Here is a 15,232-nt window from a genome sequence, read left to right as displayed (position 1 = left end):
CCCTAGGTGTGCAATCTCTCTGCACATAGATGGATCCTCTGTTCTGTCTCATCCAAGAGGTAATGACACAGCCACACCACGCAGGGGTGCGTCAGGCAAACCCTGCGTGTTGTGTGGCTGCGTGCACTTAGTGCACAGACAGATAATAAAGTTTAATTAGTTGAAGAAAAAAATAGCTGCAGTGAGATTCAGTGCAGTTCACTTATGATCCAGGTCCCAGGCCCCGTATCTAATTGGTTAGCGACTAGGGTATTCACATTGCTATGCTATGTATTTGTTTATGTATGTATTAGTTTATTTTGCAATGTTTTCATGATTTCAATGAGTATTCCAAATCTATTTCTTAACTCAGGGCCAAGCATTCTATCACAGAGTGCCCTACAGCTAAATTCTAAACCAGAAGGGTCTTTCCAGTATTCATCAAGCTACCATAACAACCAGGCCATTGCATTTGGTGAAACATCAGCAGTGCATCTCCACAGCAGTCAACCCAGGTCTACTATTCAAAGCTACAGTCAAGTAAGTGGTAAAGTGCATTATCTATAATCAGGTTATTTCTTTCATTACTTTCATTGTGTAGTAATAGTGAAAATCAAAACGTAGTTATTTGTTCTTATAGCTAAATCTACAGTATCTTTTTATCAATTTGTTAATTGGCACAGAGTTTTGGACTTAACGTCATAAGAAATCTTTTACATAGCATACTTTTCCTTTCTTCATGTTACACAGCTTGCTAAAAGGGCATGTAAAACAGAAAGGATTATTTTTTAAAATATAAATGTTCATGCTAAATGTTTTTTGGGCAGAATAATAATAATAATAATAATAGCTTTTTTAATTTTAATATTATTATGCAATTACATTTTTTTAAGTGTATAACAGAAGTGAATAAATTAAGCTCATACATATTCCTTGTGTGCACAAATATTAGTCAAGTATTTTAATCATATCATTTATGCATATTTTCCAACTTTAAGCTGTATAATCTTGAAAGTTTATTGGATGAAGCAGATCAGGTGACGTGCATTAATGTAATGAAGAGGGGGTGGCCTAAGGATGTCAACAACGTTTTTAGAAAAGACTTTCCTCCAGAAGTGATAAAAGAAAAAGTATTGTGGTGTAGCAGACATCCCTTTAATGGTTCGGTGTGTTTTTGAATGACCATGTACCTTCCCCTTTAACGGACTGGTCACATGACTGTGACATCACACAGGTCCTTATGCACACAGAGGGTGTGGACACATGACTCTGACATCAGTTAAGGTCCTATCTGTGAGTGTGCTGCAAGATATATAAACCCTGTATGTTCCTGTGTGGGTGTGTTCCGGTGTGTAGGAGTTCCTGTGTGTGGGGAGCTCCTGTGTGGGCACCGTGCAAGCGGCATGAGGCTGTTCCCTGTGTGTGTGGGGGAACACCGCTCGTGTGAGGCCTGGAGTGGCCTGGTGGAGGTGAAGCCTGGATCCCTGTGTGTGTGTGTGGGATGCCAGTAAGCCTCGGAGTGCCACACAAGCGTCCTGGAGGGTGAAGCCAGGATATGAGAGGCTTAATATGCCAGTAAGCCTTGGACGGGAGTAACGGCTGGAGACCACGTGTGGTAAGCCGTGAAGCCACAGTGGTGGTGTAGTAAAGAGGACCGTTACAGCTGAAGCCGGCGAAGGTAATATATTTGTGTTATGGACATTTTCATGGACATTGTTTTATTACCTTGCGGAAGGCTGTAATTAGAGCCAAGTGGGCCGGTCTGCCACTTGGGCTCGTGGACTTTATGTGTGTGAACTACGGTTTATGGAGTTAATAAACTGCTGAGTTGAGAAATACCGAAAAATATGGCTAGTGTGCATTGATTGACGCAGCGAAGCGAGTATCCCCCAGGATAATAAGTAGCGCTGCCTTACAGTATGTACTTCAAGAAAACCATGATTTTTATGCAGGATAATGCTCCATTGCATACGTCAAAGTCTCCACTGCTTGGCTATCTAGTAATGGCCTTAGAGATGAAAGAAAAATTTCATTTCCCCCTTCCTTCACTGACCTAAGCCCTATTGAGAACTTTTGGGCCTTTCTTAAACGAGAGATTCGCGGTGAAGAAAAACAATGCACTGAGCAGTGTCTGGGAGGCTTTTGTTGGTGATGCCCAAAAAGTTGTTCATCAACAAATTTAAAAACTGAGCAGCTCAATGGATAAAAGGCTTATGACTGTTATTGAAAAGAAGGGTGGCTGTATTGGTCACTGATAATTTTTTTTATATGTCAGAAATGTATTTTTGTACATTTTGAGCTTTATATTGTACATTTTCAACAGATAAAAATAAACAATTGAGATGGGAAAATGTACTTTCTTCATTTTATTGCAAAATATTTCTGTACACTAATAGTTTCCAAACAATTCTGCACACATACTATCGTAAGAAAGACAAAACCTCAGTTTTACTTTCAGAAATATTCAGGTTTCAATAGTAACATAAATCAACAAAAATACTAATTGCCTAATAGCTGTGCACACAATGTATATCAGCAGTGAACAAACCATTCACATAAATATCATCATCGAATGAACCATAGAGAGAGGGTGCAAGACAGTTTCTCTACATATAATATATATATATATATACACTGAACAAAAATATAAACTAAACACTTGTTTTTTTCTCCTATTTTTCATGAGCTGAACTCAAAGATCTGACTCTTTTTCTCTGTGAACAAAAGGCCCTTTTCTCTGAAATATTGTTCACAAACTTGTCTAAATTTGTGTTAATGAGCACTTCTCCTTTGCCAAGATAATCCACAATAAAAGGCCACTTTAATATGTGCAGTTTTAGGCGCATGCGTGGATCTCGGCAGGAGCAGACATGCCTGGCTGAGCTCCGTTCCCTGTTAATAGTCTTTAAATGCTTTCTAGCACACCATGCCCAAGGCAGACTGACTAAACACAAATCTGATACCTGGAGGATGAGATGAGAGGAGGAGAGCGCAAACGGATAACAAAATGCCCTATTGCTGACCTTCTCAAGACTCAGCACCTGAGAGGTGGAAATTCAATGGCGGCTGCATCTCCTTCCCTGCTTCCGGAGCTGCAAACAAACACAGAGGTTGCCTCCAACTCTCTGCAAGGTCAGTCTGTCTTAATTATAACAACTTCCGCTCTGCTTAGAAGTCTGCAAGAAACATTTAAGTTTGAGCTGACCTCTGCCATGGAAAGGACATTCTTGAGGACATAGCACAATGCACAGCTACTTTAGAAAAAAAAATGGATGAAAATGCAGATGCTTGAGAAGACCAGGATATGCTTAAGCAGCACTCTGAGTGCCTTAACATGATAGAGCTTAAGTATGAGGAACTTGAAAATAGATATCATAGAGGAACAGTAACACCCGTATAAAAGGTCTCCCTGAGAGCATTAAAGGTTTGAAAGAGACAGCCTCTACTCTGCTCCTTCAGACTGACCCACTACTATCGTGCATAACCAGGATCCACAGAGCACTAGGAAAACCACGCGCTGGAGCTTTCCCTAGAGATGTGGTATTAAAATTACACCTGGAAGAGTCAAAATACCTTATTTTAGCTGCTAATCGGGATATTTCATCATTACTGTGATTATCGGCTACAGTTCTCCTCTACGCAAATATATCCCTGACCACTCTCTACAGGCGAACATCGCTTCAGCCCACTACAATCGGCACAAGTCAAGTATCGGTGGGTTTCCCCTTTGCAATATCCTTCACTATACTCCACTTATACAGCTCACTCCGTAGAAAAAGGGAAAATCGCCCTGGAGAAAACAGGAATCCCACAACCAGTCGACCAAGCTTTGCCCCAACGAGCAGCTCGCCTAACTCAGTCTCAACTGGAGTGGAGAGAGGTGAGCAGATCAAAGCACCGTCCATCACATATTACTTGACACTGTAGAAGCACTGAATCTCCCAAGTATAAGGATAAAAGGTTCACCTTATTCATACTCTCACTAAACAACTTTGTTGTGAATATTGGAGATTATTTTTTCCTCTTAAAGGCATTTGTTGATATATCCCAAAAATATTGTGCTAACATCTTATACATGTGATTATAACCTAATATTATTGACGGACTCAAATAACACATCCTAGATCTGAATGAATGAAATATTCTCATTGAATACTTTGTTCTGTGCAAATTTGAATGTGCTGACAACAAAATCACACAAAAATCATCAATGGAAATCAAATTTATTAACCAATGGAGGTCTGGATTTGGAGTCACCCCCAAAATTAAGGTGGAAAAACACACTACAGGCTGATCCAACTTTGATGTAATGTCCTTAAAACAAGTCAAAATGAGGATCAGTATTATGTGTGGCATCCACGTGCCTGTATGACCTCCCTATAATGCCTGGGCATGTTCCTGATGAGGTTGCGGATTGTCTCCTGTGGGATCTCCTCCCAGACCTGGACTAAAGCATCCGCCAACTCCTGGACAGTCTGTGGTGCAACGTGACGTTGGTGGATGGAGCGAGACATGATGTCCCAGATGTGCTCAATCGGATTCAGGTCTGGGGAACGGGCGGGCCAGTCCATAGCTTCAATGCCTTCATCTTGCAGGAACTGCTGACACACTCCAGCCACATAAAGTCTGGCATTGTCCTGCATTAGGAGGAACCCAGGGCCAACCGCACGAGCATATGGTCTCACAAGGGGTCTGAAGATCTCATCCCGGTACCTAATGGCAGTCAGGCTACCTCTGGCGAGCACATGGAGGGCTGTGCTGCCCTCCAAAGAAATGCCACCCCACACCATTACTGACCCACTGCCAAACCGGTCATGCTGAAGGATGTTGCAAGAAGCAGATCGCTCTCCATGGCGTCTCCAGACTCTGTCACGTCTTCACATGTGCTCAGTGTGAACCTGCTTTCATCTGTGAAGAGCACAGGGCGCCAGTGGCGACTTTGCCAATCCTGGTGTTCTGTGGCAAATGCAAAGCGTCCTGCACGGTGTTAGGCTGTGAGCACAACCCTCATCTGTGGACGTCAAGCCCTCAAACCACCCTCATGGAGTCAGTTTCTAACAGTTTGTGCAGACACATGCACATTTGAGGCCTGCTGGAGGTCATTTTGCAGGGCTCTGGCAGTGCTCCTCCTGTTCCTCCTTGCACAAAGGCGGAAGTAGCGGTCCTGCTGCTGGGTTGTTGCCCTCCTACAGCCCCCTTCATATCACCTGGCGTACTGGCCCGTCTTCTGGTAGCACCTCCAGCCTCTGGATACTACGCTGACAGACACAGCAAACCTTTTTGCCACAGCTCGCATTGATTTGCCATCCTGGATGAGCTGCACTACCTGAGCAACTTCTGTGGGTTGTACTGTCCGTCTCATGCTACCATGAGTGTGAAAGCACAACCAACATTCAAAAGTGACCAAAACATCAGCCATAAAGCATTTGTACTGAGATGTGGTCTGTGGTCCCCACCTGCAGAACCACTCCTTTATTGAGTGTGTCTTGATAATTGCCAATAATTTCCATCTATTGTTTATTCCATATGCACAACAGCATGTGAAATTGATTGTCAATCAGTGTTGCTTCCTAAGTGGACAGTTTGGTTTCACACAAGTTTGATTGACTTGGAGTTATATTCCGTTGTTTAAGTGTTCCCTTTATTTTTTGAGCAGTGTGGTATTGCTATAGATTTTTGGCTATACTTTTAAGTAGACATATTTGGTTACATTTCATTATTTCTGGTTAATTTATTTGATAAAGTAAACCTTTAGACTGTTGGGCCACAGACAAGGGACCTAACATGTTGCTCAAACGCCCGAATAATTTGGGACTCCTTGTCGCTGAATATTTGGACATGGGATTATCTCACTTTTATATTCCATATTCAGTCTACCCCATAAAGAGGAGAAGTTAAAGCTTATGAAACAATGAGAGAAAGATATACAATTTATTAGGTCTATAGACAGGTGAAATTGTGAAGTCCAATCAAAAGGCAAACCTCACTCAGAAACGTCTTTAAAGGTTCTCCACAGAACATATTATGTGCCTGTAAAATTGCATAAGATATATCCCAATACAACAGATAGATAGATAGATAGATAGATTTTTCAGAGGTTGTGATTCTTTGGGTGACATGAACCATATATGTTGGACATGCTCCTTAGTGAAAACATTCTGGCCTGAGGTTAAAACGTTGATTAGGAGTGTAATTAGGGGGTTGATCTATCTTGGCACAACTATTTTACTTTTTTGGGGATAAACCTCTAAGATTACCCAATAAATCATTTAACTTGCTTTTATCACTATGGTTGCACAGATTCATATAGCCTCAAAATAGAAAACGTCAGTTTTATCCATTAATTCAGTTAAGAGAAAAATTGACACTCTCATGTTATACGAGTATATTGAAGCTACGAGATCAGACACCTTTGAGCTATTCTATAGTGTCTGGGCCCAGTGGATGACTTTCCATTATGACCCTATGGTAAATGATGCTCTGTCTTTATCACCCTAACCTGTAAGCTATAATGTTGAAAGATTGCCTGTTGTGCTGCATTAAATTACCTCTAGGTCCCAGGAGTTCATATATATACAGTGCCTACAAGTAGTATTCAACCCCCTGCAGATTTAGCTGGTTTGATAAGATGCAAATAAGTTAGAGCCTTCAAACTGCAAACGAGAGTAGGATTTATGAACAGAAGCATAAATCTTACAAACCAAAAAGTTATGTTGCTCAGTTGAATTTTAATAAATTTAAAACATAAAAGTGTGGGTCAATTATTATACAACCCCTATGTTTAATATTTTGTGGAATAACCCTTGTTTGCAATTACAGCTAATAATCGTCTTTATAAGACCTGATCAGGCCGGCACAGGTCTGTGGAGTTATCTTGGCCCACTCCTCCATGCAGATCTTCTCCAAGTTATCTAGGTTCTTTGGGTGTCTCATGTGGACTTTATTCTTGAGCTCCTTCCACAAGTTTTCAATTGGGTTAAGGTCGGGAGACTGACTAGGCCACTCCAACACCTTGACTTTTTCCGTCTTGAACCAGGCCTTGATTTTCTTGGCTGTGTGCTTTGGGTCGTTGTCTTGTTGGAAGATGAAATTACGACCCATCTTAAGATCCTTGATGGAGGAGCGGAGGTTCTTGGCCAAAATCTCCAGGTAGGCCGTGCTATCCATCTTCCCATGGATGCGGACCAGATGGCCAGGCCCCTTGGCTGAGAAACAGCCCCACAGCATGATGCTGCCACCACCATGCTTGACTGTAGGGATGGTATTCTTGGGGTCGTATGCAGTGCCATCCAGTCTCCAAACGTCACGTGTGTGGTTGGCACCAAAGATCTCGATCTTGGTCTCATCAGACCATAGAACCTTGAACCAGTCTGTCTGAGTCCTCCAAGTGATCATGAGCAAACTGTAGACGAGCCTTGACATGACGCTTTGAAAGTAAAGGTACCTTACGGGCTCGTCTGGAATGGAGACCATTGCGGTGGAGTACGTTACTTATGGTATTGACTGAAACCAATGTCCCCACTGCCATGAGATCTTCCCGGAGCTCCTTCCTTGTTGTCCTTGGGTTAGCCTTGACTCTTCGGACAAGCCTGGCCTCTGCACGGGAGGACACTTTCAAAGGCTGTCCAGGTCGTGGAAGGCTAACAGTAGTTCCATAAGCCTTCCACTTACGGATGATGCTCCCAACAGTGGAGACAGGTAGGCCCAACTCCTTGGAAAGGGTTTTGTACCCCTTGCCAGCCTTGTGACCCTCCACGATCTTGTCTCTGATGGCCTTGGAATGCTCCTTTGTCTTTCCCATGTTGACCATGTCTGAGTGCTGTTCTCAAGTTTGGGGAGGGTCTTAAATAGTCAGAAAAGGCTGGCAAAAGAGATCTTTAATCCACACATGTGAAGCTCATTATTCTTGGTGCCTGAACTACTTCTTAATACTTTAGGGGGACCAAACAGAATTCTTGTGGTTTGAGGGGTTGAATAATAAATGACACTCTGAATTAACTTTTAATGTTTTAAAAAAAAAACAAAAAAAAAAAAACAATATTTGCTGCAGTGCATTTCCCACTTCCAGGCTGATCTACAGTACAAATGTCACAATGCCAAGTTAATTCCGCATGTGTCAACCAGCTAAATCTGCAGGGGGTTGAATACTACTTGTAGGCACTGTATCTAGTATGTCATAATGTAACCAATGTATTATTTGTCGATACTACTTTTTGATTTGCATTTCTAAAATAAAGACATACAGGATGTAGGCCAATGATATTTACCAATATATTTTATACCCCTCCCCCCCCCCCATTTTCTCTTATGTCTTTCCCTCCCCTCCTTCATTACGCAGTCCTCATGACTGGGGCTTACATTTTGACTTTCCTTTATGTTTATGTTTTATGTTAAGAACCATGTTAAAACGTTAAAACTTTTATGAAACTAAAATGTGCAGTTCTACAGTATTGGTGGGTTCTGAGAGGTCATAAAACCAGTCAGTATCTGGTGTAACCACCATTTGTCTCCCTGTTATATATCTAATATATTTCTATCTTCTATGTGTATCTTTATTTAACATTGCTTTATTAGCTTTGTAAACTAGCTTGAAATGACAGAATTGCTCTATGTAAAAGATGTTAAAAACGCATTGCATGCGCATATCATATGGATGCTTGGTGAGAAAAATATTGCACTTGCCTTACATAGGGAGTGACATACGCATGACACTCGCCCAACTTTTTTGGATCAATATCAAACGATTTTTTTATGCAGACGTGAGCGAGGCCTAAGGGGTAAAATACATGTGTATGTGGTAAAAATGTATATGTGTATGTGCTTTTACAAAGGAGAAAAGTTGATAAATTAACCTGATTTTCTTTTTATCAAGACGTGAGTAGAAACATGGACAGAGGGGTAGCCGTGGATCTAGTGTGGTTGGACTAGTGACTTGTATAGAGGCAAAATTACAGTATGTTCTCGTCATGCTACCTTTCAATGATGCATCCACTGATTGCCTTGGTGGCAGATGCCTGGCACTGGTCTCTAAGGTTGAGTTTGTTGTTTATCCATACACTCAAATCTTTTTCATTGACAGATTTATCATTTAGTACATAATTATACATTTTATTTCACTAGCCTAAGTGCATAACTTTACATTTATCTACAGTCATGGCCGAAAGTGTAGGCATCCTCGAAATTCTTCCAGAAAATGAAATATTTCTCCCAGAAAATTATTGCAATTACACTTGTTTTGATACAGTTGAAACCAGAAGTTTACATAAACTATATAAAAAGACACATATGCATGTTTTTCTCAATATCTGATATATCAGAATAAACCTTTTCCGTTTTAGTTCAATTGGGATTACCATAATTTTTAATATTTGCCAAATGCCAGAATAATGAGAGAGAGAATGTTTTAAGGCATTTTTATGACTTACTGCAAAGTGAAAAGTTTACATACATTTCATTAGTATTTGGTACCATTGCCCTTAAACTGAATGACTTTGCAGTAAGTCATAAAAATGCCTTAAAACATTCTCTCTCTCTCATTATTCTGGCATTTGGCAAATATGAAAAATTACGGTAATTCTAATTGACCTAAAACTGGAAATGTTTATTCTGATTTCATGTCAGATTACAAGTCTGTCTCCAGAGATCCTGATGTTCTTTTGTTTATGGTGCGCAACATAATCAAGAACTTTACAATCCATGACGCTTTAGCTAATCTCCCTGTACAGTGCTGCTCACTAGTGTTGAGCGAGCATGCTCCAACTGTTTGGTACTCACCCAAGTATCTTACTGTTCGAGATGCTCGGCACTCCGCGAGTGCTTCCGGGATGCTTGGGTACCCGCCCTGCATGTTTGGCACTCTTTAGAAAGTGAATAAACATACAAGCATTGCCTGCCACTCACTGTAATGTCGTAGCCATGTTGGTTGTGTCATTACAGTGATTGGCTGGCCGCATAGCTTCATCGGGTCTATATAAGACACAGGACCCTATGCTCATCACAGTCTACCTGGAAACTGGCAGAGTAGGGAGAGATGCTGCTGAGCTAGAGAGAGAATTGGCATTTTATTAGTTAGGTATAGGTATTCCACAGCAAGATATATATCCATCTGAACTAACAGTCCTTCTAAGCAGCTGCATATATTACTGGTGATAGCAGGAGTTAGGCAGGCACAATTTGTGGACACTGTATACAGTAGAATAGGGTCCATTGCACGTTCTGTCAGCTGCTGCTGTTACAGATATCATTAGTCCTAGATATCAAGGCTAATTTTTTTTGAGTCTTAATCCTGATTATTTGCTTAAAAAGCAATCCAATGTACACCATCTTACTACTACATTTGCTTGTTAGCAGAATACAGCCAGATTTTTTTTATTTTATTGACATTGCTGTATTGTGGAAGCAGACAAACTACTCCATCATTAGACGTGATCCCATATTACTGCGGTAATAATCGTGACCTTTTTTGGAGCGTGCCAAATATTACATTCCAGTTAAAGTCTGCCAGTTGTGTGTTGTTCAACCTATTCACACTTAGTCGCTAATCAATACCAATATCACTAATGCCACTGTCTAAAACCATGGTCAACAGATGGGATCAGATATTATTGTGCTAATAATCCAGAATTTTTTGGTCGTTGACCAATGGCATATCTGTGAACAAGGTTGTCAGAGTATTATGCCAATAAAACATACAAAAACAAAGCTAAAATGTATTTTCCTGGAAGTATTGTCATAACTTGTATATAAGGCCACCAAATAAATAACAAAAAAAATAAATTATGGACTGTGGAAGAGATTTATGCAACCAGAATGAACACTCATCTCGAGCTGATGATATCACCTAGCAGCACCTGTCCCTATTGTAAATGCATCTAACAGCGGTATTGATAGGGAATAGAATAGATTTGTATTTTTTTTCTGCAGGCCCAGCAGCACGCAGTATAAGGCAATAATACCTTGCTGGATCGGTGTAATATGCTATCTATACTGCAATAGTTCACCTGTAAATGAATTTCAGATAAGACAAGTAATATTCTAGAATATAGAATCTATTTGAATTGTCCTTCCCGTTATTAAGGAGTGGGACTCCTATACTGTTATTGCGTATGCAGCAATTTCAAGGGCTGCAAAAAATTAGGACGCACTCCAATACACATTTGAAGAGACATAAACAATAAAAACACAGCAGGATCTTTAGTATAAAAACCAAACTCATCAATGTAATCTCAATGTAATCCCATTCTACAGCTCCTGTACTTCCTCCTCCTCTTTGGCCTCCATCTCCGAAATGACAATATCAGTCGCAAGCTGGAAGCACTGCAGCACTACCTGGGCCAAGCCGCAACAGGCTGTGCTGAAGATAATATGTTTAGATGACAAACCGCACAACGCTGCATAGTTTTTGAAAGCTGTAACAGAGAGAGCAGATCTGGAGGTCTCACAACTGAACATACAGCCAGGCATGGTGGTGTGTGACCTGGTGGCAGACAAATGACAGCCAGAGTAGATACAGTTTCCCTCTCTGACAGTTCTTTCACTGACCTAAAGAATATGGCTGTGGTGAAATGTAACTCTCCAGCTGTTCTCCCTCTGATATCAACAAACAGGCATGCTGGAGAAACTTGCACCTACTGCCACTCAGTGTCTTCAGCTCCTTTGTGAAAAACTAATGTTTGGGCAGCCAGTGTACTAAATAAAATTCATGAGATGGAAATTGTGGATGGCTTTGCTTCTGGTCTCATAGATTGTAAGCTTGCGAGCAGGGCCGTCTCTCCTCCTGGTATCTGTTGATTTATGCGATTGTTTTCTGTAATGTCCCTTATTGTCTGTACAAGCCCCCTCTAAAATGTTTAGTGCTGTGGAATATGTTGGCGCTATAGAAATGAAAAATATTATTATTACTGTGTGCTAATACCAAACCATGGCGTGCCATTCACTGGATATTCCTGGCTTGTTGGAGACCAGCTCATTCCCACAGAAAAGTACCAGTGTCACGGAATGACAAGGGGATGTCCGGCGGACAGCACAACACACGGATGCAATGGGAGATATAGGAGAAAGGAGGGCCCTAGTGGTAGGGAACAAGGGAAGGGACACTTCCTGACACCAACCTATGTCTGTCCCTAAACTCCCCAATCGTCCCTAGATGGGTCCTTCCCCCCGTGCGCAATCACGTGCCCTCGTTGGCCCTGAACTTAACCTGGCTAGTGCGCAGGCTAGCCAGACCCTAATGGGAAGATAACAACATAAAATACACTTATCTCTCCAGCAGAAAACTTCACCACTGTAATAGCAACTAACACCACAGCTTCTCCAGAGACTGGCTCCTTCCGAGAGGACAGCATAGAATCAACTATAACCGGAGGTCAGCTGATGAATCATGTGGCTATTTAAAGGGAGGTGGGAGTGGCACCAAACAATATCAGCTGACCATTAATAAAATGCTGCCAGCAAGAGACGAACATTAACCCTTGCTTGACCAAAAGGAAAAAAATACATTTAAATGACAGCATAACCAGAGCTGCCACAAATCTCCAAATTATTTGTGACAACCATGAAGCTAAGGAGATGGTGGCCTCTATCATCATGTAGGAGTTTGCTCATTGTCAAGGAGACCAACTACCGCTGCTGTCTACCTTGTGAAAATTGTGTTGAAGCTTGATTGACTGAGGGCCCGCAATCCTCTGCGTCAGGGGACATGTTCTGTCCCAGGGTCTGACTGGGTCCTGGGTTCCACAATATTAACCCAGTGTGCCGTCAGTGAGATGTACCGTCCCTGGCCACAAACACTTTTCCATGTGTCTGTTGTTAGGTGGTCCTTCCCAGTAACTGCGTTGGTGAGGGTATGGATAACGTTCTGGGTCCTGTACTTGTATAAGGCGGGGACAGAAAACCCGAAATAGTAGCGGCTGGGGACCAAGTACCAAGGAACAGCCGCCGCCATGAGGTTGTGGAAAGCTTCCACCTCCACAAGCCTAAAAGGCAAAATTTCTAGTGCAAGCAATCGAGAAATGTGGCAGTTTAGTATTGTGGCCTGTGGGTGGGTGGCTGCGTATTTGCGCTTGCGTTCCAAGGACTGGGGTAGGGACAACTGAATGCTGAGGGACGACTGAGGAATATGCTGACTCCAAGTAAAAAAAATCTCCCCAATCTGCACATTCCTCAATCTGCAAAAACAATTGTGCATGCCCTCATCATCTCCTTCTTCGACTACTGCAGCCTCCTGCACTGTGGCTTCCCTTCTCGCACCCCTCCAATCTATTCTAAACTCTGCTGCCCGACTAATCCACCTGTCACCCGCTATTCCCCGGCCTCTCCTCTCTGTTAATCACGAATAATAATGTGGTCCAGACTGACGGCCACTGAGACTGGACTGTGTGGAAGACAGGGTGGTGATGGTTGCAAACTGACTGGAAGCATTATCTATTTATCTGCTATCCAACCAACAACCTTTTCACACTGGTCTGGCTTCAAGAGTGGTACTCCACGGCCCCCTAGAAAGTGGGACAGGAAGCTAGGTCGACATGATATGGGTGCTTGTTGTGCTCCCTCAGCAGGCACAGTTTCATCTTGCCCACAGCCTCGGCCTCTTCGTGCACCAGCACCATTACGTCTACTTCCCTGCCCCTTGCCACGCATCTTGCCCATTTTAAATGGAGTTTAATATTTGTCATGTTGGAAAAATTTCTGTTTTGTTACCGCAGTGATATAGGATCAGGTCTGATGATGGTTTTAGGCAGTGACCTGGGATGCAGAGATACTCCAGGGTCTTCCCCATGCTCTTCCCATGTCATTTCAGCACTGTATAGATGTGTCTGATCATGTATCACACATCACATGACCAGATATGGTAGTAAAATGTTGACATTTTTCACTGTTGAAAGCAATGCAAAAACGCATCAAAAACGTTAAGTGTAAGCGTACGCCAAAGTGTGAAGGAATGATATAGAAAATATTAAGAATCCCCCCTCTGAAACCATTGAATTTGTATTTGTCAAAGGAGCAAGAGCTTACGCTCCAGAAAAGTGGCTTTTATGCAAATAGCAGTACAAAAGGAGCCACTATCTCAATTGTTCAGGCTAATTAACATACAAATGTAGTTACTAGTAGCAGAGACCTGTGATGAGTAGACACCTGGCTAAAGAGGAAACAGCTCGTTTAAGCTTCAAAGAAATTCTATCATGCTCAGTACAATAGCAGGGTCATCTTCATTTGCAAACTCCTTGTGTCACCAGTCTCATAGGCACCGACCCGAAATATGGAATATCGGAAGTTCTATTCTTCTGATAATAATGGGACACATATTTTTAGCAGCATTTCCGGATCTCTAAGCCCTTCCGGTGAGCTATAACGTAAAAGTCTAAAAATAACAGACAGCAGTTATGTCATGTCTGGTCTCTACAGAAAGGTAAATTCACAATAAAAAATATGGCGTCACTTGTGAACTTCTGCGATCAACCAGCGAGAAGTTATCGCAGAAATTAGAGATTTTAATAATACCATGATGGGCGGAGACCTGCCCACTTGAGGTCATCACAGGGGATTGTGTGGGCAGGTCACCCCCTCGGCATATAGATCCAGCTGAAAATGGATCTAGACTCATGCTGGGAGTTATATATTTTATAAGCAGGGGTCCCGTTCGATAATGGCCAGAATTGGAGTGCCTCCCCTCCAGCTAAACTGCATCGTCTCTGCGATCTGTCTAGTAAGTTTCTTTTATTTATCCCTTTTTATTTTGTGCAACTGTATATTCTGTACTGTATTGTCCCCCTTTGTAAAACCTTTGTCTATTTCTTCATAAACAATGCCTCCCTTTTGGATTAAATATACAATTTAATAGTCCTGTTTCTTTTTCTCTGTAATCGTTCCTTCCCCAAAGCCATACGCTACCAGAAAGCAGGCATCCGATCAGGCCTGTATTATATTTTAAAACTGATCAGTTGTGCCAGCGAATAATCTTGATTGGGCTATTGTGAAGCTGGCAGTGATCGTATGGGGGCATATACACATATTTCATGTGTTGGAATGTTGAGGTGTGTACGCCATATGCTCAGTAGTGAGTAATCGGGATTGTGCGTGTGCTGAATCCCTGATAAATTAATGGCAGTAGTGGGATATTGTATGATCCTCATATATGTAGTATCACACAGTATGGGTTTTAAGGAAGATTTTACATTTAAGCAAAATCCTCCAATTTGTTTATTTGTACAGTCATTCTAAAACAGACTGTACCCCATTGAAGCAACAGCCATGG

The 15,232-nt window shown here is 41.9% G+C and overlaps 1 protein-coding gene across 11 annotated transcripts in view; it reads left to right on the top strand.

The window, feature by feature from the left end:
- Nucleotides 1-15,232, top strand: part of CTNND2 (catenin delta 2) — a 2,090,389-nt gene that overhangs the window by 558,777 nt on the left and 1,516,380 nt on the right. For all 11 annotated transcript variants that reach the window (XM_073678428.1, XM_073678425.1, XM_073678422.1 and 8 more), the window contains one exon: nt 353-519. In XM_073678428.1, the coding sequence (XP_073534529.1) occupies nt 353-519 (167 nt within the window). The remainder of the gene's footprint in view (nt 1-352; nt 520-15,232) is intronic.

This window comes from Phyllobates terribilis, unplaced genomic scaffold, assembly GCF_046119375.1.
Source record: "Phyllobates terribilis strain yellow unplaced genomic scaffold, ASM4611937v1 Scaffold_4__5_contigs__length_816908805, whole genome shotgun sequence".
Lineage (NCBI taxonomy): Eukaryota > Metazoa > Chordata > Amphibia > Anura > Dendrobatidae > Phyllobates > Phyllobates terribilis.
The sequence above is the reverse complement of the archived record's forward strand: the minus strand, read 5'-3'. Positions and strand labels throughout refer to the sequence as shown.